Consider the following 24,720-nt stretch of genomic DNA (forward strand, 5'->3'; position numbering starts at 1 on the left):
CACTGATGCTTGCTAGCCATTCTTCTGCAGGATCTCTGTCTCTGCTCACATGAAAAGAAAGTGAGGGAATGGCTAGTAGCGAAATGTTGACATTATCTGTAATTTTTTTTGGAGAAAAGCTTTATTTATTTGAAAGGTGGAGATACCAAAAGAGTGAGAGAAGAAACAGAAAAGAGCTTTAATACTCTGGTTCAGTTCTCAAATGGATTTAACTGCTGGAGCTGGGGCAGGCAGAAGCCAGGAAGATAGGAACTTCATCTTGTCGCTGTCCTGCAGTGATGGACTTGATGCATGGAGCCAATAATAACACACGTGGACTCTGACTGATGGTCGAAAGCCGGAGTGTATTAGTGACATCAGACTTCGTATAGGATAAGGGAGGAAGTATTGAGCTTATCAAGAAAACCCATCAACTGTTGCTATACTTTTGTTTGGAACTTTTAAATATCCTACCAAGTGTTCTCATTCACATGCTGTCCACTCAGCTGTTCTCATACAAATGATATCCATTTAGCTATACGAATGGTACACACTCAATTACTTCCATACAAGTGTCATCCTATCGATTTTATTCTTGCACTCGCTGACCTTCTAGGGTCACAATGTCCTTCTACATCATCCCAGTCTCCCAAATGAATGGTGGGGACCTAAGCACTTGGGCCATTTGCAGGTGCCTTTTTCAGTGAGCTGGATCAGAAGTGGAACAGAGAGGCTCAAGTCAACACCCCTATGGAATGCCAACAGCACAGGCTTAACCTGTTCTAGCACAGTGCAGGCTTAATCTGTATAAAAAGCCAACTACAGCTTCTTCCATCCGCGAGCTGGCCTATAATAACATCTTTCCCAACTCTCTCTACCAGACTAATAGAATTCTTTTTTTTCACTAGTTCATCTATTCTAACAGCTGTTCAAAGAAAGGGGGCTTAATGGTCTTAATGGTTAAACCTCTTCCAAAGGTGGAAGATGAGAGTCTAGTCGTTATTGCTTTAACTGGCCTTGTCTTACTTTGCCATTGTTACGGGATGCGAGTGAGATCACACCAGACATGTCTAAGGTTTAAGGAGTCTTTATTAACTAAGCTTGGTGACAATAGAGCACACTAGAAATAACAAATTATAAGTACCAATCATAATCCAACCAAATCATAATCCAACCAAACATAACCCAAGAGGGACAAATGGCAATTATCCTTAAGTCCATCTGTTAAGCTGAAGACCTATGTCACAGCTTCCCCAATAATATAAATTATCCTAAGAGACATGCAACAAATAACCTAAGCGCACTTATAAAGCCACAGACATTCACCTTTCCCTGGCTTCTCTGCCCACTTTCCATTACTGCTAGGCCTCACCTCTGCTGGAACTCATGACAGCACACAAACTAGAAACAACATTGCTAAATCCATTGTCCCATCTAAGCAGTACACAGGGACCATGCTCAGGGGATAACCTGTCCTGGGTCAGCCAAGAGTCAAGGTGCCAGAGGAAAGGAAGCACATGACCAGAAAGAGAGTGAGCCCCTGCTTCACAGGCCTTTTGAAATGGCTTGTGAGGGGAGTGGTTACACAACAATGCAATAGTGTTCCCTCTCAGATGATAGGTGAGTCACAGGTGGGCAGGAGTGAATACCTAAGTGGTGGTCGGGGGGCAGTGGTTGAGGATGGAATTAACATTCCATTACAAGGACCCACCTTCAGGTCAGAGGGTTGGGAACATAGCCACATTTCATTTGCCCACTGTCAATGGGTGCTGGCTATCACTGGCTACACCCCATAACACTAATAGCTCAATGATTGTGCCCCCCTCTCTCAACTTCATTTTGACTCCTAACTCCGAAATGATATTAAGAGAAAGAGACTTTGGGAAATGATTAGATCACAAGATGAGCTGTGTGCCTTTGTCCCAGGGTGCCAAGGGACTGCCCTGTCCCTCCCACCAAGTGAAGACACTGTGACTAAGACGTGCTATGCATAACTGACCACAAACACTCAATCTGCTTGAGCCTTCCTGTTAGACTTCCATCCCCTAGAAACGTGAGACATACGTAGTTGTTGCTTACATATTGCCCACTTTGTGGCATCTTTTTGTACAGACGAGCTGAAAGGACAGATAAATTTGCGATGCCAGAAAACACAGACTTCAGGATGCTGCTAGTCACATAATAATTTGAAAATAATTTTCAACTTACCGAACTTTATGATCCCATAAGGTAAAATAAGGAAATGATGGCTATTTATATAAACAAAACTTGCACAGTCATTGTGTTACAAACAGAGTCAGCTGGGATTTTAACCTCAGAAGTTCAGCTTCAACGTTTGCACACTTAACCAGCATACGCTGAATGAAAAAAAAAAACCAAAAAACTCGTTGAAATGAAAAGGAAAGCCAGTGAAAGAGGAAGACGCCAAAGGAACTACCACTACCAGAAAGCACCACAGCTCTGACCCGCTGCAGCGGGGCATCCTGGGATTCCTCCCCTTCCTGCAGACTGAGGAAGTGCTGTTTTGAACGCGGTGCTCGGTTATAAGGTTTCTTCAATTCGCTCGTTATTTTCCCACTGACTCTGAATCTGCTGGTGCTGGAAGGGCTGCAGCTTAGACTCGGAATACAGGAGAGAGATTCCGATCACAGCGCCCGCTTGCCTCTGCAGACGGGACTGGTAGCTGCTGCCGCGGCGGGACCCGGAGAGGAAGCAGCAGCAGTGGGGCGGCTGCTCATCTTCGGGCGGGTAAGAAAGGCAGTGCCAGCCCTCTCACTGTAAGCTTGAGCTGGGCCCCGGTTGGTCGCTGGCGGGTTTCATTCCCTCTCCAGACGTTGGCCTGGAATTTTGAACAGACTTGGTCTGGTGGCTGTCCCGCCCTTACTGCGGCTTCCAATCACCCAGCCCTGCAACTGACCTGACCTTGTCCAAGTTCAGATGCATGCTGCGTCTAGCCTCACCCAGCCACTTGGAGGCGGTGAAACCCTGGGGATGATGTTCTTCCCACTTCTGTGGGTGGGGGCAGGGATTGGTCAGGAAAACTGCCTTCTAAAATCGGACTGCTTTCACTTTGCAGAGAAATGAGAAAAATAAAGTAAGTAATAAATAAGGAAAAGGTGAAGTAGTGTGAAGCCAAATCTGTTAAATGAAGGGATTACTACTCATATATATGAAATATATATTTACATATTGTATATAAGATATATATATATTTTTGATTTGTTTGTACATAATCCCTAGTAGGAAGGTGGTGTTGATGATTGCTTTTTAAAAACTACAGATTCTTACCATCACATTTATGTAGTAGCCAGTCCTTGCAGTCCAAGAACTGGACTGGTGTTAGCTCAGCTCAAATTATGAACCAAATTTCAATGTGATAAAATATTTTTCCAAAAGTGATGCAATCTGACATGTTAAAACAGTTCTTTCAAATGTGCAAAAAGTGCTCTTTTAAGATTTTATTTATTTTTATTGCAAAGTCAGATATACAGAGAGGAGAGACAGAGAGGAAGATCTTCCGTCCACTGATTCACTCCCCAGGTGACCACAACAGCCAGTGCTGTGCCAATCCGGAGCCAGGAGCCAGGAACTTCCTCCAGGTTTCCCTTGCGGGTAAAGGGTCCCAAAGCCTTGGGCCGTCCTCAACTGGCTTTCCCAGGCTACAAGCAGGGAACTGGATGGGAAATGGAGCTGCCAGGATTGGAACCGGTGCCCAAATGGGATCCCAGCGCATTCAAGGCGAGGACTGTAGTTGCTAGGCCACTGCACTGAGCCCCAAAAGTGCTCTTTTTCACTCCTCCCACTAAGGAGGTTTCTCCTTTTGGTTGAGATGCCACTGTGGAATTTGACTACATTAGCATTTTTCAGTCCCACCACTTTCAGGCTGTGGTGTATTGAGTCAAGATCTTGTGTGGAGGATAATGATAGTACTTAAGAAAGTTGGACATATCTAAAGCTACATTAGAGCCACCTGCTATTAAGAAGTGTTTATTTTCCTTCCCCATTAAATCAACTTTGAAAGTTCTGTGTCTAGGTACCTCAGTAGTTGTGCTTGATTCCTCTGTTTTATCTGGCATCTTACCTGGAACATTTTTGAAACATTTTAGCCCTACCTCAAACCAGACATATTTTAAAACGCTTTATTTTTAGGATTTTTTATTATTGCCTTTATTTCCTTGAATCCTAAAAAATAGAATTAAATAGTGAAAGTTTGGTTGAGATTCATCAATAAGTTTGTATACCTCAGGAACAGTAAATACACAGAAAATGTTATCCTCAAACTAGTCCAACACTAAATATGCACAGACTGTTCCAAATCATTTTATGAATTATCTTTAATTCTTGTTCTGCAACTTAAAACCATTTTTTTTTTCCAGCTACGTACCTCGCCATGCTGTCCTGTGATATTTGTGGAGAAACAGTAAGTTCAGAACCAGACATGAAGACTCATCTCCTCATTGCTCACATGGAAAATGAAGTTATGTGTCCATTCTGCAAGTTGTCTGGTATAAGTTATGATGAAATGAACTTTCATATTGAAACTGCTCATTTTGAGCAGGACACTCAAGAAAGAAACTTTGAGAGAATAAATGAGATACGTTACGGAAGTTCAGAGAACAATGACAGCACCTTGCAGTGTAGAATAGAAGCTAATTCAAGTATTCATTCAGCCTGTGCGTCTAATCATCCAAAGAAATCAGCTCAAAATCTGTGTGAGGATGGTGCTCTAAAACATGAAGAATTTTATTCAGAGAATTTAACCAAGTCAACAAAACGCGTGCGTAGTGAGGAAAAAGAGCCTAGTATGCCCAGAACAAAAGGATCAGTGTATGAAACCGTGTATGGAACTCCTGAATGTCCATTCTGTGGAAAAATAGAGGATTGTAGCCAGGATATGGAAACTCATGTGAAAACAAACCATGCTGATCTTTTAGATGCTTCTTTCGAAGGTACAGCATTCATTTTGTTGGGAATTATAAGTAACGTTAGTGTTTTTAATATGTGGTTTCCTGGAATTTGGTTTGTGTTTCATATTACTGCAGATGTGTGTGTGTATGAAAGTTTATTCATTTATTTATTTGAAAAGCAAAGTCACAAAGAGAAGTCTTCCATCTGCTGAAGCTTCCAGAACTGTGTTGAAAAGCAGTGGTAAACGTGGGCATCGTTGTCTGGTTGTAGATCTTAGTGAAAATGCTTCCAACATTTCCTCCCTCAACATGATACTGTGGGTTCCTCATATGTCACCTTGACCGTGTTGAGCAGCCTTCCTTCTGTCCCCAAGTAACTTAAGTTTTAAAGATATTATAGTTTACCAAATTGTTTTGCTGCATCTATTGAGATAATCATTTGGTTTCTAATTCAATTTTTTCATGTGATATATTATAGTAATTGATTTTCATATCTTGAATTTGCATGTTCTTACCAGGAATAAATTTAGCTTGGTTCAGGTCTGTTAAGATGAGCTGTATCTCCATTTTCTCGTAGTCCTTAGGATTTTTAATGAGAAATCTGCTGAAAGTCTTCTTAAAATTCTTGAAAGATAACCTGGACTTTCTGTTGTGCATGTTTTAGAATCTGTATGTTTTAAGTTTCACTATAATGTGTCATGGTGACAGTCTTTTCTGATCAAGTTGTATCTTTTGCAAAATAAAGGTTTTTAATTTTATTGAAATGCAACTTAGCCTTATTGCTTAATAGTTTCTATTGCTTTTGTAAATTGATTTTTTTCTCTTACATACTAGGCATTTGCAGGTTTATAGAAATATCAGCTTTTATATACAGTTATCTAGTCTTCTTTGACACCAAGTTTAATAGTTGACCTTGGATTCTCTTGTGTATTCCAAGAAGTTTTTTCTGTCTCTTTACCTTTTACACAAAATGAAAATTTTAAAAATCATTTAAAAATTATCAACTTACATAGTGATGTGGGGTACAATTGATTAATGCTGAGGGAGCTTGGAGATCACTTTAAGCTAGAAGGCTGAAGGGGACGGCTTGCCGTGCTGAGAGGACTAAGGCATGAGCAAAGGCCTCCGGTGGCAAGAGGAGCCCTGTGGTAGAGAACCGGCTGAGAGTTCTCTTTATTCCTGCAGTATTATGTGTGTTAGTCATAAATACATTTATCTCTTAGTGTTGCTGTAGGAAACATTTTCTTAGTACTGATAACTACTTCACTGCTCTCTTGAGCTTTGCCATTCAATTTTTACTTCAATGATTATTCATTATATTTAATATTTAGGTTTTTTTCCTTTCTGTTTTTATTTCAAAACTTTCCGTCCTGGTGTTCTGGTTTGTTTCTTTCCTTCCTTGCTTTATTCTCTTCTTCTTCTTTTTAAAGATTGATTCATCAATTTAAAAGTCAGAGTTAGCGAGTATGGGCAGAGAAGAAAGATCGTCCCGCCACTGGTTCGTGGTCCAAACGATCAGGGTCGGACCAGGCCACAGCCAGGAGCCTGAGGTCAGGGACCCAAGCAGTTGGACCATCTCTATTGCTTTCCCAGGGGTGTTAACAAGGAGCTAGATCCTTAGGGGATGTCTAAGTCTCAATCTTATGCTATACGGAATGGTCACTTAACTTACTTTACTACAATGCCACCCCCAGTCCTGACTGCAAAGATTCGATTGTTACTTTCATTTCAGTGAGGATTTTGAACAGACTAGTGCATTCTCTGGTAGATTTACCCCCAGCACCATTTCTTCAGAGGTGGCTGTTTGATTTGATGGGTTTCTGGACTGTTTATTATAGCTCTGGATGTCCTAGTGCATTTTGTAATTGTTATTTTAGTTTCTATCTGTTATAAGTTTGAAGTAGCTTCATGATGTCTTCCCTATGGCAGTTCACAGTCTCCACCTTCAGAACAGGCTCTGTATGGGTTAGTCAGTGCTTTCACTTAGTGAAGAGGCACCATTTGCCATTCTGTTCCTCTGCCCATTATCATCAGGCCTTCGTCTTGCAGAGGTAGCAAGCTGGACCGCTCAGTTTCCCGGGTGTTGAAAATTTAGCCCCCAAATCTAAAGTGGCCCCTAGTTATCAAGCTGTCACTTGAATTTTCTTTCTACCTTTCTTGTTTTGATTACAGGTTTGAAAGTGTATTGTTAAAAAAATTATATTTGTAATGGTAACATTTTGCTCAGACTCACTTTGCTCACTTTTGCTCACTTTGCTCAGACTCTCATCTTTGCCATAGATAGGGAACTGTGAAGATATTTTATTGCTATAATGAAGGTAGTAGTGTTAGTTTATGACATGGGTGAAGAAAAACTTCAGAAATTTCAAAGTAAAATCTGTGTGATGAGTGGCATAGCCTAATCTTCTGCCTGAGATGCTGTGTTCCTTTTTGGGTGCCAGTTGGAGTCATGGCTGCTTCCCTTTCATTCCAGCTCCCTGCTTGTGGCCTGGGAGATCTGTGGAGGATGGCCCAAATGCTTGGGCCCCTGCCACCCACGAGGGATAAGAAGTTCCTGGCTTCAGATCAGTCTAGCTCCCAATTTGTGGCCATTTGGAAAGTAAACCAACAATTGGAAAGTTTTTCTGTCTCTTTTCTCTCTGTGTAACTGTGCCTTTCAAACAAAAATAAATATTTTTTACAAAATCAATTATGTCTCGTACAGACTGTGATCGACCTGTCTACGACTGTCCTATGTGCGGGCTCATCTGTACAGATTACCGGGTTCTCCAAGAGCATGTTGACTTGCATTTAGAAGAAAGCAGTTTTCAACAAGGTACGAGGACTTGTTTAAAGATATCTTCATTTCATTTCTATTTTCTAGGACATAGCTAATTTCTAGATTAGTTATTTATAGGGAAAAAAAATCCTTGTCTTTATTTAAAGATTTGTTTAAAGAATTCTTATTTGTACCTTTTGTATCAGAAGCTGTTCCACAGAAAAGTTGCAAAGGGGAATTTGTGGTGACCAACACCTGTACTGGTTATGTATACTGCATTTTGTCCCAGAGCACGGATATTTAGATGGCACACATATTTAGATAACTTTTTTTTTTAATATTGTGCAATTTAAGAAATGTTTTATTTATAAATTGAAGAGGTCATTCCTTCGGTTAGAAGTATCAGAGTGTTGATTAGCATTAATCATTGAATGAGGAAGTTGCCATATAGTACATGTGGTTTAAGAAATGAGTCTTAACATCTTCCACTGAATTTCCAGCTGCTTGCCCCGGTTTGTAAAATTATGTGTCAGTTTTTTGATAACCCTGTGAAAAGACTGTCTCCCATCTTTGTAAGCAGTGGCACTAAGTAATCATTGTTGTGCCTTGAGTTTTACAGCTCCACTGAAAGAAAGTATAGAGTCTAAAAGGTTAGACACTTATTTCATTTCTTAAGGTATTTTGGTAATTTCTGTTAATGCAGGTATTCAATACTCAGTGTCGTAGTGCCAGAATTAGTGACTTGCTGGAATGCATGCCTGCTCACTTAGCCTAACTCAGTATGAGAATTGCTGGGGCAAAGATCTTATAGTCCTGTGGTGATTCGCTGCTTACTGCTTCAGCTGGTGTACTCTGTTCCCTTTGACAATATTGTAAAAGGGATACTGCCCTACTAGAGTGAAATTCTGATAATGCTTGTTCTGCTTGTGTTAGGTTTTGTATGAGTATGTATATTATTCTGGAAACCTATTGTGGGTAATGAGAGGAAGATGTGATTTGAGTAAATTACTGTAGATGACCCCTGGGTTTATTTTAAAAATCAGCTAAGAATTGCATATCTCCAAAAATGAAAGGAGGGCCAAATGGAAAGATTCAACAATTACTAATAGATGGAAAAGGAGGAACACATTTATATTCAATTCATACCTAAATCATGAGATTGGAGGGCCAAGTAGACAAGGCACTAGAATGAGGACACTAACTAATGGATGTGTGAATCTCTGGGAGAGAGGACTCAGGGCAGCATGTTGGAGTTTTATCATATATTTGTGATTATCAGTTAACCATACTTTGCAAATGCTTGTTATTATGCTCTTTTGTGTTTTCTACCCCTCCTACAATCTTCAAAAAAATCAACCTAGTTATTTTAAGGTGCTATCAATGAACATTGCTGCTTTTCTTATTAAATTCTGGTTACCACTGTAGTTAATATCTACTTCATGAAGTTGTTTTTGTGAAGATAAATGAGATAATTAGTTTAAAAAGCTTATTATAGTTTAAGCTCTTTAAATGAATGTTATTTCTTTACACAAGCTGTTCTAAGTTCTACTAAATTTCGATTCAGAGGTTGAATAACATAATCATGGATCAGTAACAGATTATAATTTGCTCTGTTGTAAAAATATACGTAATTAATAGGTAAGCTTTGCTTTTTATCAGTAATCATTTTAATCTAAACATCTATTAGGCATGGACAGAGTTCAGTGTTCTAATGATTTAGAATTGGCTCACCAACTTCAACAAGAGGAAGACAGACAGAGGACATCTGAAGAATCAAGACAAGAAGTAGAGGAATTTCAGAAGCTACAGGTATGAAGATTAATAACAATTTGATCTGGTAGAATTCTTATTTTACAAATAGTTTCAAGAGTTCATCCTGTTTTTGTCATTGTTATTTTAGAATATTTCATGTGTATTTGTTTGGGTATTCATTATGTATTTGGAAGTCACAGTAATAAAGACAGAGAAACAGAGATATATTCCATGTGCTGGTTCACTCCTCAAATGCCCAAAGGAGCCAGGTTTGAGCTTGGCTAAAGCCAGGAGTCAGGAACTCTAACTATGTGGTTGAAGGGCCTGAGCACTGGGATCATTTTTCACTGCCCTCCCAGCACATTTGCAGGAACTTGGATCAGAAATGGAACAGTCATGAGATGTCAGCAATGCAGGTAGAGTCTTAGCCCTCTCTGCTGAGATAGTAGCCCCTATAATGGCCACCACTTGTAAATTTTCATTTTGATCAGATAAGTAATCACATCCTGTACATGATATTGCAAAATCTTCACAACAAATCCACAGAAAGACTAGTTAGCCCTACCTGCAACCTGTTGTAGAAACAGAGGATAGTGACATAGCCTCCTTGTCAGGGACAGGTAGCTATTGCTCTGTGAATCTTGGATTGAAATCTGTGTAAGCTGAGGCAGAGTAGGAAGCAGAATTGAAGTTTTTCCAGTCTTTCGGGTCTTAGCAGTGAATTTTGTACTTAGAACTAATTATCTCCTGAGTCTTACATCCCCTAAAATCGCAATTTTGGACATTTAGAAAGACCAGTTTTCAATGGAAAATACTTTTTGATATTGGAGACTTCATGTAACTGTTGAACTAAACCAATAACATGTTATATTTTAATGTATTTAAATTTTCTCTTCTTTTTTCAGTTCTAATTTATATACTCTAGCGTCAGCTCTGCTAGTCATTTCCACAGTTTTTACTTTAATTTTATGATTTTTTTTTTTTGTTTAATTTGAAAGGCAGATTGACAGAGAGGATAAGAGTGAGAAAGAGATCTTCTGTCTGCCTGCATACCTGTCCACATAACCTCAACAGGTGGGGTAGGGCTAGGCTCGTTAGAAACCAGAACCCCAGAACTCCATCCAGGTCTCCCGGGTTGAAAGCAGGGTTCCAAGCCCCTGGGCCATCTTTTAAGATTTATTAATGCATTTATTGGAAGGAGTAGTACTAAAGAGCAGCAGAGGCAGAGATAGAGGTCTTCTGTCTGATGTTTTACTCCTCAAATGTCCACAATATCTAGGGCAGAGCTATGCCAAAACCAGGAGCCAGGAGTCTGTGCCAGGTTCCCCTCATGTTTGCAAGGGCCCAAACACCTGGGCAATCCTCTGCTGCTTTCCTAGGCCTTTAGTAGGGAACTTATTGGAAAGAAGAGCATCCAGGACTTGAACCTGAACCCATTTGGAATGGTGGAACTTCAGTACTGCAGGTGGTGGCTTAACATACTAAGCTGCAATGCTAGTCCCTCCTGTAAAGGGTTTTCTTTTTTGTTTGTTTGTTTTACTTGATAGGCATGTTTACAGAGAGAAGAGACAGAGTGATACTGTATCTGGTGGTTTACTCCCCAAATGGCTGTAACAGCTGAAGCTGAGGCAGTCTGAAGCCAAGAGCCTAGAGTTTTTTTTTGGGTCTTCCACATGGGTGCAGTGGCCCAAGGACTTGAGCTATCCTCTGTTGCTTTCCCAGGTGACAAGCAAGGAGTTGAATTGGAAGTGGAGCACAAATGGTGTCCGTATGGGATACCAGCTACACTAACTGAGGATTAACCTGTATGTTACCAGGCTGGTCCGTTTGATAAAGTTTTTGAATACTGTAAAGTTTGTAGAAAAATGGAATTAGAAGATTTATTGTGGCTCAAAAAGTTTTTCAAATCTGTATAGAGCTTTTTCATACTATTCATGTTCCACGAACATTTTGAAAAGTTCCTGTATAAATTTTAAAAAAGGGTTTAGGATCCAGTTGATGGTTCAGTGTTCAGTTAGGATTTGTACACTTTATGACTTCAGATACTATTAATATATTAACAGGGATCATGCATATAATCTTCCCAGATAATATATGTTTTTTTTCCTAATTATCTCACACATGGTTATTATGTCTTAGAAATGTGCTTTGCAAAGTCTACCTTAGGATTTACTTACTTGCAAAGCATTTTTCTACAAGGATTATGAAATGGAAAGACAGTTGACCATGCCTAAGTCTTTTTTTTTTTTTTTTTTTTTTTTTGGCCTCACATAATTTTCGAAATTATCAATAGAAAACGTTTCAATTTTATTTGATTGGTTTAGGAAAGATTTTTGTAGAGGAGGTTGTGTATATTATTTGAGAGTCCATCCAGAGCAATATCATTCATTTTTCTGGGTTGCATAATTGAAAGAATGCTCTGTAGGGAAGAGAGGCCTTTATGAACTAACTCCGGAACCATGTAAAAAGCACCAACAATTTTCCTTTAAAAATGTACAACATGTCCACAAGTTTTTGGCATTTTGTAATACCTACAATACCAAGATAGAATCCCCTGCTTTTCCTATTGCAAGGAAAGTAAATCTCTGGAACCTCCTTAGTGTTCAGAAGAATGGCTGTCAGTGATTAAGTCCACATTTGTGTTGTATCTGTAGAAGATTTTGTTTTTTTGAAAAAAAATTATTGTGACTTGTAAAAGCTGATATTTCATCCCTTCTATCCTCAATAAATTAAAAGTATGTTAACAATTATCATTTGCTTTTATGTCCAATAGAGACAGTATGGCTTAGATAATTCCGGAGGATACAAAGAACAGCAGTTACGGAATATGGAGACAGAAGTAAACAGGGGCAGAATGCAGCCATCTGAATTTCACAGGAGGAAAGCTGATATGATGGAATCCCTAGCTGTTGGTATTGATGATGGAAAAACAAAAACTTCTGGTAAGTACTTAAACGTCAAATCATAGTTTAAAATTGCCATACCCCTGCAGTAATAATCAAAATCATCTGAATATTGCCCAAGCCTTGTATACTCTTAACTAAGATAGCAGTATGTTCAAATACTTAAAAAAAATATTTTGGGACCCACGTGATGGCTCAAGTTGTTAAGCCTCTACCTGTAAGCATTGACATCCTATATGAACACCAGCTTGTGTCCTGGCTGTTCCACTTCCCATCCATTTCCCTGCTTCTGGCCTGGGAAAGCAGTTGAGGATGACCCCAAAAAAGCTTTAGAACCCTTCACTCCTGTGGGAGACCAAAAGAAGCTCTTGGCTCCTGGCTTTGAATCAGCTCAGCTCCGGCCTTTGTTGCCAGCCTGGGGAGTGAACCACCAGATGGAAGATCTTTGTCTGTCCTTGTCTGTGCATTTGCCTTTCCAATAAAAATAGATAAATCTTGTTTTAAAGAAAGAAAAATGTTTTGACTCCTTTGAACTTATTATTTATTTATTTTTAATAATCTTACTTAGTTGTTTAGGGCTATAGGAAAGTGGGTAATACATTTGTTTCCACACTAATATCATCATTTTCCCCCCTGTATCTGGGGTCAGGGGAGAAACGAAGGGAGAAGCCCCATCCAGCCTCCCACCCATTCCAGATCCCTGATGTGAGGCATGCTCTGAGGGTCCTGCTCAAGCAGTTTTGATAGTTCAACAGTTCTGAATTGCTGCCAATCTCGCTGTTCAATCGTAATGAAATCTCTTCAGAATCCTCTGGCTGACATAGTCTCTTCATGGTTGGGGTTCTGAGATCAGCAGTTCAGTTGGAGAGATCTCCAAAGAAATGTCATCTGAGGTGATCCCAGACCTGATTCTTATGTGTGCTCGCCAGTACAGGGTCCGGCACAGTCCATCACACCAATTATCTTATGCACATGCTGGTCCTTGCAATTGCTGGGTCAGTTCTGTTTCCAACCATGTCTTCCACGTGAACCAATGGGTGTTGTAGTCCAGCCTGATCCTGCCCATTTCATACTTGGCCCTCACGCAAACCAGTGGGAGCTGCAGCCTAGTTAGGGCGACTCCTCATAATCCCCACCAGGCCTGCCCCTACCCTGGCTCCCATGCATGCCAGTATGTACCGCAGATAGGTTCAGTCTGTCCCACATTCCATTTAGCTCTTGTACATGTCAGTGGGCATTGAAGCCTAGTTCAACCCAACCAGCCCTACTATCCAGCTCACACACATACTGGTGGGTGCCTTTCTGTCTAGCCACCCCTGCCCCTGTCCTGGTTTCCCTACTCTCCAGTGGGAATAGTAACGCAAGAGGGAGGTGCCCACTATCTCCTTACTAGGCCACTCCTGCATTGTGCACTCTCCAAGTGGTTCTGGAGGTTAACTTGACAGATTTAGTCCCCCGGTGCCAGCCTCTGCCAGCTGGTGCTGTGGCAAAGCGCAACCAACCTTCACTCACATTAATTTTTGCTTGCACCAGTTGAAACGGGCAGCTCAACCTGGCCCTTGCCTGATCTAGCTCACTTGAGGTCCACTAGTTTACTTAAAATAATGAATATTAATACTTGAAACTGAACTTTTTTCTGCAGTTTTCATTCATGTAATGATAAGATTTCTTTTATTTCATTGATATAGTTCTAAGATTACTATACTTACCTGACTTGTTTCTTCCATCAGGTTTGTTGTTATCCCTTAATTTTTACTATAGCATTTTTGTGTGTTTTTCGTTTTGAAAGCATAATGATGCATTCTGCCATGTCCTTTCTCCCTCCCTTCCTCCATTTTTTTCCTCAAATTTTTATGGATGCTTACCATGTTCTGGATCAGTGCGGTCTAATGGGAGGTAATTTAATGTGAGATAGGCAATAGAGAATCTTTTCCTTTAAATGTGTATTTGTTTATTTGAAAGGCAGTATTACAGAAAGAGAGGGTAGAACACTGAGAAAAAGGGAACAAGGTCTTCCATTCACTCAGTCACTGCCTAAATGCCCAAAAGAGCTGGGCCAGGCCCAAGCCTAGAGCTTGGAACTCCATCCTGGTCTCATATGTGGGTGGCAGGGGAAAAGCATTCCAGCTGTCTTACACTATCCTGGGAGCATTAGCTGGGAGCTGAAGTTGAAATGTAGTAGCTAAACACCAGTCTGGCACCAAACATGGGATGCTGGCATTGCAGCTTAACATGGTTGTATCACAATATTTGTCCTAAGAATAGAGAATTTTAAATGTTTTAAAATAAAGTACAAAGAAATAGGTGAAATTACAGATGATTCTCAGTTTATGAGTTTACAACCTGATAGCTATAACATAGTTTGTTAACATTGGAAATTAAAAATGAATTTAATAACCTGACTATGGTAATTTTGTAAGAATCAATTGTAGCGTATTGGTTGCTTATCTGTGTGTTGGCTTGGCCGTCTGGGAGTGTCGCTCACTGCTGCTGCATACTGTCGGCATAGCATCACCCTTTATGGCTTGCTCAGAAAAAAAATCAGAAGACAGATTTAGAAATACAGTTTCTGCTGAATGTTTATCACTTTTGCATCAGCATAAATAAAATGTCCAGCCATTATAAGTCTGGATATCAGAATTCATAATTATCTTATTTTCTCTGAGCTCCTGAAGTGCCCATTCCCCAGTGCAGCCCCTAGTTCTGATGTTCTATACCATGTCTGTTGTTCTTTCCTGTGACCAGGAATCTTGTTCCAAGTTGTCTGGGAATGGTGTTAGGCAGAATTACGCTTGTTGGTTCATTTGACTGTTAACACTTATTGACCTTTTATTTACCTCATAAAAGACAAAACCCCAAAGCTGGTTTTTTTTGTTTGTTTGTTTTTTTGTTTTTTTTGCTAATCTGCCTGAAAGTGCCAGAATGCCATATGAGCACCAAGTTGTGTCTTAGCTGTTTTGTTTCCATCCAACTCCATAGTAGCCTGGGAGGGCAGCAGAGGGTGGCCCGAGCCTTTTCTCCCTGTACCCATGTGGGAGACCCTCAGATTGGCTCTGCTCTGGCCATTGCTATTTGGGGAGTGAGCAGTGGTCAAAGATCTTTCTCTCTATCCTTCTCTCTATAAAAATAAATCTTAATAAAATGAAGAACAAAACCCAATTCTCTGGAGGATACCCTTTGTTCATAAGAAAAGCATTAGTGATTATCTTTTTGGCTGCATATACTATGAGAAAGTAAGGACTAAAGACATCCTTGCCAATGAGCTTCCTAGAGTTTGTAGAAGATGTAAAGGATGAACAAAAGCCCTGAAGTATCCTGCCTTGGCAGAATGTGACTGTTGCCCAGGGTGTACAAAATATTAATGTACTGGGCCCGGCGGCATGGCCTAGCGGCTAAAGTCCTCGCCTTGAAAGCCCTAGGATCCCATATGGGCGCCGGTTCTAATCCCGGCAGTTCCACTTCCCATCCAGCTCCCTGCTTGTGGCCTGGGAAGGCAGTTGAGGACGGCCCAATGCATTGAGACACTGCACCCGCGTGGGAGACCTGGAGGAAGAGGTTCCAGGTTCCCGGCATCGGATCGGCGTAGCATCGGCCCGTTGCGGCTCACTTGGGGAGTGAATCATCAGACGGAAGATCTTCCTCTCTGTCTCTCCTCCTCTCTGTATATCTGGCTGTAATAAAATGAATAAATCTTTTAAAAAAAAACCAAAAAAACCACAAAATATTGATGTACTGAGTATTCAGAAAAAAAATCTCAATCAGGAAACAAGTCTGAAGGCAGTACCATTTGATCCAAGAATCTGTAGGATTTTGAAACATCAGGAGAGATTACTGAAGAGAAGATACAAACAGACATGTCTCTTGTTCTGACACTTAGATTATCAATATAAAAATCCACTTGCGATAGTCTGGGTTTATGGGGTTTCAAGATATGTTATTGTATTTATCTTTTCATTCTTGGCATTTAGTGTAGCAATACATCCATAAAAAGTGCTTAGCCAATACTGAAATTGTAGAATTCCATGGGTAGAATTCTGTTTTGTGTGTTTAGTTACACCACAGCCTTCAAACTATGGCAGTAAGAATAGTATGAGATACAGGCCAGGTTAAAAATAACTTTGTGTGTAGTTCACATACCAAGCCTGAGTCATCTCCAGCAGTGTGTCTAAGAAAACAGACAGGAGGAACATGCATTCAACACTGTTGCAGAAGCAGAGATGAAAGATGCCAAGCACTTCATTTAATAGGCAATGCACTAGCTTCAGGAAACTTGGATTTCAGTATCAAGCAGGTGCGCGAAATAAGGTTGTAACTGTAGGAGGGCAAAGAAGTGGCAAGATGCAGCTAGGGGCTGAGGCAGAGGTTAGTCACAGAAATGTGTAAGACAATTAAATACAAGTAACAAATGCTTCCAAATCTCCTACATCTCTTGTGTTTTAGGAATTATTGAAGCACTTCAAAGGTATTACCAGAATGCTGCCCCGGAAGTGAGGCATGTGTGGCTTTCTGCTGCGGTGGATCACTTCCACTCATCTTTAGGCGACAAAGGTTGGGGCTGTGGATACAGAAATTTCCAGATGCTCCTTTCATCATTATTGCAAAATGATGTTTTTGATAACTGTTTGAAAGGTATGTGGTAAAATAGTTATGCTGTGGAATGCTGTAATATATAGCAGACATAATGAAGAGTCTAAGCAAAGAAGTATTATAATGATTATTTACATAAGAAACCTATATTGTGGTTGAATGAAGTGAAAATGATATAATTGAAGATACATCATAATAACTATCTTAACTATAGGTTCAGAATAATATATGATACACTACTCAGTAATTCTGTTCAGTACTTCAGTAACTGCTACATGTTAAGTTTGCTTATATAATTTCAGGTATGTCAGTTCCTTGTATCCCCAAAATCCAGTCTATGATTGAAGATGCCTGGAAGGAAGGTTTTGACCCTCAGGGTGCTTCGCAGCTTAACAACAAGTTACAGGGAACAAAAGCCTGGATTGGAGCATGTGAAATATATACACTCCTCACCTCCCTTAGGGTAAAGTATGTACCTAAATTCCCAAGTTAATATTGTTGCCATATCTGGGAGTTTCTCTTTTTAAATCAAAGGAGTAGTTACAATATAAAATTAAGTACACTAAGTCTGGGTCTCCTAATGGATACCAGAGATCTGAATGCTTGGACCCTCATCACCTGTTGCCTCCCAGGGGTTGTATTAGCTATAAGGTAGAATCAGAAGCAGAGACAGAGGTCTGCTGTGGTTGTGCAGTGAGTTAAGCCACTGCTTGTGCTGTTGGCATTCTACTTCACAACCCTTGGGTTCAAGTCCTAGTTCTACTGCTTCCCATCTAGCTAATGCACCCAGGAAAGCAGCAGAAGATGACTTAAGTTGTTGGGTCCTTGCCACCCACAATGGAGACCTAGAGGGCGTTGTTGGCTTCTCGCATCAGTTTGGCCCTGCGTTGACTCTTGGGGGTCGTTTGAGAAGTGAACCAATGGATGGAACATTCTTGTCAGTCTTTCTCTGTCACAGTGCCTTTCAGATAAATACGTTATTAAAAAAAAAAAAAAGGAAGCTGCATCAGCAGCAAAGCAAAGGATAAAATTGAAGATGAAATGTGGGTTTCCCAAACAGTATCTTAACTGCTTTAAGCTATGACAGATGCCCACTTTTATTGTATTTAAACAATGTGTTTGCAGACACACATTGCTTGAGTTATCAGTTTGTCTGTCACCTAACACTTTCAATCATAGTATTTTTTCATCTCTGCTTTTTTTAAAGTCAGACTTTATGTTATGATTCTGTAAATATTCCTTATTTTACTTCCCATCCTGAAAAGCTTTTAAAGTATTCCTTAGCTTATTACTCTTTCTTTTTTATTTCTTGGGCTTAGACTCTTCCTTTGAAGGTCATATTCTTAAGGAGAGTTCTTCTTCTAAAATGTTTGATATATCCAACTGTTTTTTGGTACTTGAATTCCTTTGAAAAACCTTTTCATTACAACACTGTAATATTCTTTATTAGTCATGTAATGTTTCTTTTTTCTTTCTGAATTTTACTCTCTAAGGTACTATTCAATAATCTTAAGTCTAAACATGCCACTCAAATTTTTCAACCAAAATCACTGTTCTCTTGCTAGATAATTTATCTAGATGTCCATCAAGCACTTGAAACTCAGTAAAAAGTTGCCAGTAGCTGATTATGCCTGACCTTTTTAATGTAGTTGGACGTACCAAAAACGTGCCTCTGATTAAAAAAAATCTGTTTATTTAAGAGTGACTTGCTCATTTCTCCCTATTCTGGTGCTAAATGGAAGAGAGGTCTTTATCAGAATCCTTGTCTGTATTAGAATTTGAGAGAAATGAAAATATTTATGATATTTTTATATATGTAAATTGCTATCGAGTAATATCAGAACTCAGCTTCTGATGTTCACGGTTGTATCTCAGGTATAGTTGACTTTTTAAAAAAATTAAGTGCAGTTATCATATGCTTTCCATGGAGTTTTTTTTTTATGTCAGAAGTGTTTGTAATCTCTATGTCAGTCACCGACTTTATTGTGAACGATAATAATAGTTACTTCTTCATGAAAAAATTAGTTTCTTAAATATGCAATAAATTTAGACTTTATCTTCCTTGGCTGAAAGTAATGGTTAGATAAAATGAATTATAAGCAAAAGTATTTTTGATAACTCCATTGATTAAAAAGACATTTAAAATATTCTCCATGCATTTCCATAGGTGCCGTATTATTGATTTTCACAAGTCAACTGGCCCTTTAGGCACACACCCTCACTTATTTGACTGGATATTAAATTATTATTCTTCAGAGAGAGAAGGGAATCAAAAGGTAGTGTGTACCTGTAAGCCTCCTATCTATCTTCAGCACCAAGGTGAGTATCAACTACAGTTAAGACAAAAAGTCATCTAGTGCTTTAGGATAGGTTAAGATTCTGTAGCTACAAGAGTGACATCCTGGGATTTGATTACTATGTGTGGCCTTGTTTCTATTCCTGAGAAGTAGTAGGGATTTTTTTGTTCTTTGTTATTGTTTTCCACTTGGTGTCTGTTGCTATCTCTACATGATTCGGTGTTAAACCTGTGATTATGAAGTGAAATGAAAATACGCTATTGTAGAAACTAGAAAAAAATAAATAAGGGGAGGGAGTTGGGTAAGGAATGCAGGCAAGAGGGAGAAGAAGGCAGGAAGTATCACTCAGCTCCTCAATCTGTATTCAATGTAGATGACATCTGTCTATTTTATATAAACTAAAAATATGTATATTGTAATAGGTGAGATTGGTGTTGTGGTGCAGTGGATTAAGCAGCAGCCTCTGACTGCAGCACCCCATATGAGCACCTGGTTCAAGTTTATCAGCTGCTGTGCTTCCAATCTGCCTAGTGGTTACTGGACCTGGGAAGGCAGAGGAGGATGGCTGAAGGGCTTGAGCTTCTGCTACCCACATGGGAGACCTGCATGAGGTTGGTCCCTAGCTTCAGCCTGCCTCTCCCATAGCCATTGTCGCCATTTGGGCAGAGAACCAACAGATAAAATACTAATACACACACACTCTTTTCCTTCTTCTCCTGATGCTAACTGCTGCCCAAACTCTCCCTCTCTCAGTCCCTGTGCTTCTTAAATAATTAAACATATCTTTAAAAAAAAAAGATTCTAATGGGAAGTATTGGAACAATGGGCTGATTTGCTGAGTTGCTTCATCATTACAGTGCATTCTAGGATGATGATTTCTGCTAAGCCTGCCACCTTCTGGGCTCTTTGCGTTGGCTCTTTTCTTTATCTGCTTCACTCTTGGTGGTTTGTCCCTTACCTCCCTCAGCTCATAAGGCACTGCCTTATTTAAAAGGTCAGCTAGTTATTCCTGCCACCCACCCCTGGCGTTTCCTTTGCTTAATTACTTTGTTTCAAGAGTGTCTCTTGCTGTGAGGATGTGAACTACATGAAGGCAGGTGTAGGAGCTCGTTTGCTGCTGTACACGGTACTGCCCAACCATGACTAACACCTCAGTGCTTGATAAATTTTGTTAAATGGACAATTTGAACTGAGACTAATAAAGAGAAGTTAAGCATTAGGGTTTTCATTGTTTAGGAAAAGCTACAGGAGATTAAATCTTCCCTATTGGTATTTTAGAATATGTGATTTTACTTTATCTTTTGGAGCACAAGGGTTTTGTCCAAAAATAGGTAAATTTCAAATGATTTTGCCTGAGCTAGTTTAAATGGAGGATTAGGAATAGAAAAAGGTTCAAGAAAAATGGGGAGGAAAAAATAACATGCAGTAGAGGAGAAACAGAATCTTTTGTAATAAAGCTTTTAGAAAACAAAATTGAGCAGAATCAAACAGATAAGAAAGAGAACTTTGTGTGTCTCAAAAGAGAGTTTAAATATAGACATGTCCAAGGGACACAGTGTATTTTCTTTATAAACACACATATGGCCATATACTAAATATGCTGAGATAATATGTATATGTACCAGTGTGTATGTTATTTTCTGCCTATGGATCTGATATAGAGCTTTTTTTTTTTTTTTTTGATAGGGCACAGTCGTTTGGTTGTTGGAATTGAAGAGAAAAAGAACCGGACATTATGTTTACTTATATTCGATCCCGGATGTCCTTCTCGAGAAATGCAGAAACTGTTAAAGCAAGACATAGAAGCCGGCAGTTTGAAGCACCTTCGGAAACCTGTGGGAAGTTTGAAACATAAGCAGTACCAGATAGTGGCAGTAGAAGGTACTCTTTCTCCAGAAGAGAAAATTGTAAGTATTGAAATGTGTGAAGTTTGTAGGAGTTGAATTTAAAACTTAACATTTTTAGCGGGTGCTACTACTTTGTACCTGCTCACACTTTTTTCTTTTTCATCAGTTTCACAAAGACGTTTGTTTTTATGTCCTTTAATTTCTTGGATGGGCATCTTTAGATTTTAAATGGTATCTAATAGTTTTCAGTAGCTTTATGCAACTTCACTATGGTATTGAACTTTGTAATATGTTACTTGATTTGTAATGACAAATAAGTGATGAATTCTGACAACTCCTATGGTAGAAAAGCTTGAGAGAGACTCAGTTCATTTTGATGTTGTAGGTGCTCCTTTATCTTTCTGTAATCTAATAAACTTCAGTTAAGCTGTTTCATTTCCCTCCTCAGAGTCTGGTAGGATTTACATATATAATACATATATATGTAAATTTTTATTTATATATGTAAATTTTTATTCACTTGAAAGACAGAGTGACAGAGGGAGAGCGAGAGCAGAGCCAGAGTGAGCTCTTCCACTGCTGGTCCACTTCCCAAATGACCACAAGGGCTGAGGCTGGAGTAAGCCGCAGCTAGTAGCTTGGACTTTTACGCTGAGCTCTTGGGTCATCATGCATTGCTTTCTCAGGAGCATCAGCAGGGAACTGGATCAGGAGTGGAGGCCCTGGGACATGAACTAGCACCCTGGTGTGGAATTCCAGCATCATGAGTGGCAGTTTCAGTTGCTGCATCGCAATACCAGCCCTAACTACCCTTACATTTTTGATTTCTATGAGATCACCTATTTCTAGATCCTGCATATGAGTAAAATCATGTGGTGTTTCTAATTCTGTGATTGGCCTATGCAACTTAATATAATGACCTCCATTTCCATCCATACTGTATGCAACAATTTTTAAAGACAGTGGTTGCTTTTCTAAGGGAAAGAAAATCTTTTACCCTGGCAGTTATCTCGTAATTGCCATGAAGACATTCTGCCATAAATATATTTTGAGTTTCTACTAATTTCAAGCCCTATTAGATGTTGGAGCACCTGTTTTGGTGATGGGGTTTATTTTATGTTTTGTCTCTTACTGCAGTTCAATTAAGTAATAAATGCTACTCTGTTCCTGAATTTGTTTCCGTGTTTTGACATGCGATGCTTAAATTAACTAACCTAATTCTTGGGTTTTCATTCTATCATCATTATACTGTCAACTTGATTTGACCTATCTTATTATGATTTGATTTAGTATGCCTTGATTTGCAGCTCAGGATGAAAAGGTGTCATAAACATTGAAAAAATTTTTGAAGTGAAGTTTTCAGACTACATTGAGGCAGCAAACTTTTTTTTTAAAGATTTATTTTTATTGCAAAGGCAGATATACAGAGAGGAGCAGAGACAGAGAGGAAGATCCGTCTGCTGAGCCGATCCAAAGCCAGGAGCCTGGAGCTTCTTCCAGGTCTCCCGTGTGGCTGTAGGGTCCCAAGGCTTTGTGCCATCCTCGACTGTTTTCCTAGCCCACAAGCAGGGAGCTGGATGGGAAGCAAGGCTGTTGGGATTAGAACTGGCGCCCAGATGGGATCCTGGCTTGTGCAAAGCGACAACTTAAGCCACTAAGTTACCAGGCCGTACCCACAGCAAACTTTTTAGATTCTGTTCTAGCCCTGTCTCACTCAATCCAGCCTCTCTATTTTTATCTGTCTTCCTCTGACTTAGAGCTAACATTTTTTTCCCTTGGGTTATTATACCTTAGAAAAGATGAAAAAAAAATTTTTTTAATTTCATTCTGTTTTGTTTGAAATTTTGTTCAGTTGATTTATGACTTCACTTTAAGAAGGTTTATTCCTAAATTTATACGTAACACTATAATTTTCCTGTAGGATTTTCATTATGTTTAAAAAGCTCCAGATTTTATCGTCTTATATTAGGATGTAATTACTGTATTCTAATGCATTGGCTTCCACATTGCAATGAATACTTTTCTGTTTTTTTTTTTTTTTTTTTTCAAGGCCAGGAGGCAAGCTTCTCAAGTTTTTACAGCAGAAAAAATTCCTTGAAGAAAAAAGCATTACAATAATTGTGGCTGAACTTTATTCTTCAAATTCAGAGATTGAACTCCTTAATATAACTTATAAGTCTGTGACTTCTCCAAGAATTTAACATAACTTAATTTCTAAAATGTTTACAATAATTAAACTATAGTTTTAATATTTCACTGTTTAGTAACTACATCAATAAAGTGTTCTTTGCATTTTGTGGCTTGTTTTTTAATCCATGTTTCAGAAACTGGTTTTGTATTATAAACTAGCATGTTTCACCCTTTACTGATGATAGGTTCACTTAATATTTTATGTATACTGATTAGCTTAAGCTTCAAAACAGTTCTGGGAAACAATGACCGTTATTACCCCAGTAGGAAGCTGAAACTCCGAAGGGTTACTTATTTTCCACCCTCCCCCCAAAAATGATTAATAGCCAGGATGGGAAAAAACACTGTATAACTTCCTAACTTTTACCATTCTAATATTTGGCTGTTTCTGTTAGAGAACAAAATTAGTAGTGTTTACAGATTATCTTGGCATTTATTTAACAAGCATAATTCTAAAAAGCAAGGATTTGTCCTGTTAAATATTTATGCTAACTATGGTTTAGACTCTCAGGTTTGTTGGGTCCTATAGGAAAGAATCTTAACATTATTATTGGTCCTTTCCCACTCCTGCCTCCCTTCCTCTCTCCCTCCCTCCCTGCTTTGCTTCCTTCTTTAGTTTGTTTGAAAGAGAGAATCTAGACAGGGAAAAACAGAGAGAGAGAAGTCTTCCATCTGCTGTTTCACTTCCAATTGACCAAAATGATTGGTCTGCGTCAAGCTGAAGCTGGTAGCCAGGAGCTAAGAGCTCCCTCTGGGGACAAGGGGCGAATTGCTTGGGCGATCTTCCACTGCTTCTGCCATGCCATCCATAGGGAGCTAGATCCAGAATGGAGTGTCCAGGACAGAACTGTGTTCCTGTGGGATATCAAGGTCACAGCAACAAAAAAGGGGATTCCCATGAGAGAATTAGCAAGAACCCACGTGAATGAAGTTTTATGTATTTTAGGAACCATCAAAATGAATCTTTAGTTACAGAATGAAACAATATTGCCAATTGAAATTTTGAAGTCATCATCTAAAATACAAATGTATTTGTCTAATTTTCCTCTTCATTTTTCATTAATAGAATCCATATTTCTGCACAGTTTGAGCCCTCTGTGGGCTCATTTCTCACCCATTTCTTTGTGCTGTAAGTCCTTTACCATGATCCAGCCACTGTTGTCTAAAAGCTTTTGCACCATCACACTCCACTGGGGTGGCTCTTGGAGATGCTTCCTTACCTATTAAAGTCTGGATTAATTGCATCTTCTAACTGCTTGGCAGCAATGTTGCTCAGAGTGTTGTATGGCCATGTGCAAGCTGCCGGAGTTAAAGAATGAGTACAGAAAAAGCTGCTGTGATATCTTTTTTTAAAGATTTTTTTTTATTGGAAAGGTAGATAATCTAGAGACAAGGAGATGCAGAGAAAAAAATATTCTGTCCACTGGTTCATTCCTCAAGTGGCTGCAACAACCAGAGCTAAGCTGATCTGAAGCCAGGAGCCAGGAGCTTCCTCCAGGT

At 39.3% G+C, this 24,720-nt stretch overlaps 1 protein-coding gene across 2 annotated transcripts; it reads left to right on the top strand.

Moving 5' to 3' along the window:
- Positions 1-2,463: 2,463 nt before the first annotated feature.
- ZUP1 (zinc finger containing ubiquitin peptidase 1) lies at positions 2,464-23,322 on the top strand. Of its 2 annotated transcripts, none has more exons than XM_004597590.3 (10): positions 2,464-2,756; positions 4,356-4,928; positions 7,591-7,701; positions 9,332-9,453; positions 12,170-12,338; positions 16,740-16,928; positions 17,189-17,354; positions 19,054-19,205; positions 20,870-21,090; positions 23,081-23,322. In XM_004597590.3, the coding sequence occupies exons 2-10, from the start codon at positions 4,370-4,372 to the stop codon at positions 23,126-23,128; spliced, it is 1,737 nt and encodes a 578-aa protein (XP_004597647.2). In that variant the 5' UTR covers positions 2,464-2,756; positions 4,356-4,369; the 3' UTR covers positions 23,129-23,322. The 2 variants fall into 2 exon arrangements, with proteins under 2 accessions (XP_004597647.2, XP_058511294.1); XM_058655311.1 differs by lacking the exon at positions 2,464-2,756 and adding an exon at positions 2,931-3,073.
- Positions 23,323-24,720: the final 1,398 nt, after the last annotated feature.

The sequence above is a fragment of the Ochotona princeps genome, chromosome 1 (assembly GCF_030435755.1).
Source record: "Ochotona princeps isolate mOchPri1 chromosome 1, mOchPri1.hap1, whole genome shotgun sequence".
Lineage (NCBI taxonomy): Eukaryota > Metazoa > Chordata > Mammalia > Lagomorpha > Ochotonidae > Ochotona > Ochotona princeps.

Coding starts and splice junctions, on each gene's coding strand:
- ZUP1 (XM_004597590.3), top strand. CDS start 4,370: ATGCTGTCCTGTGATATTTGTGGAGAAACAGTAAGTTCAGAACCAGAC. Junction 16,929..17,188: donor TTTTGATAACTGTTTGAAAG/GTATGTGGTAAA, acceptor ATATAATTTCAG/GTATGTCAGTTCCTTGTATC. Junction 21,091..23,080: donor TTTCTCCAGAAGAGAAAATT/GTAAGTATTGAA, acceptor TTTTTTTTCAAG/GCCAGGAGGCAAGCTTCTCA.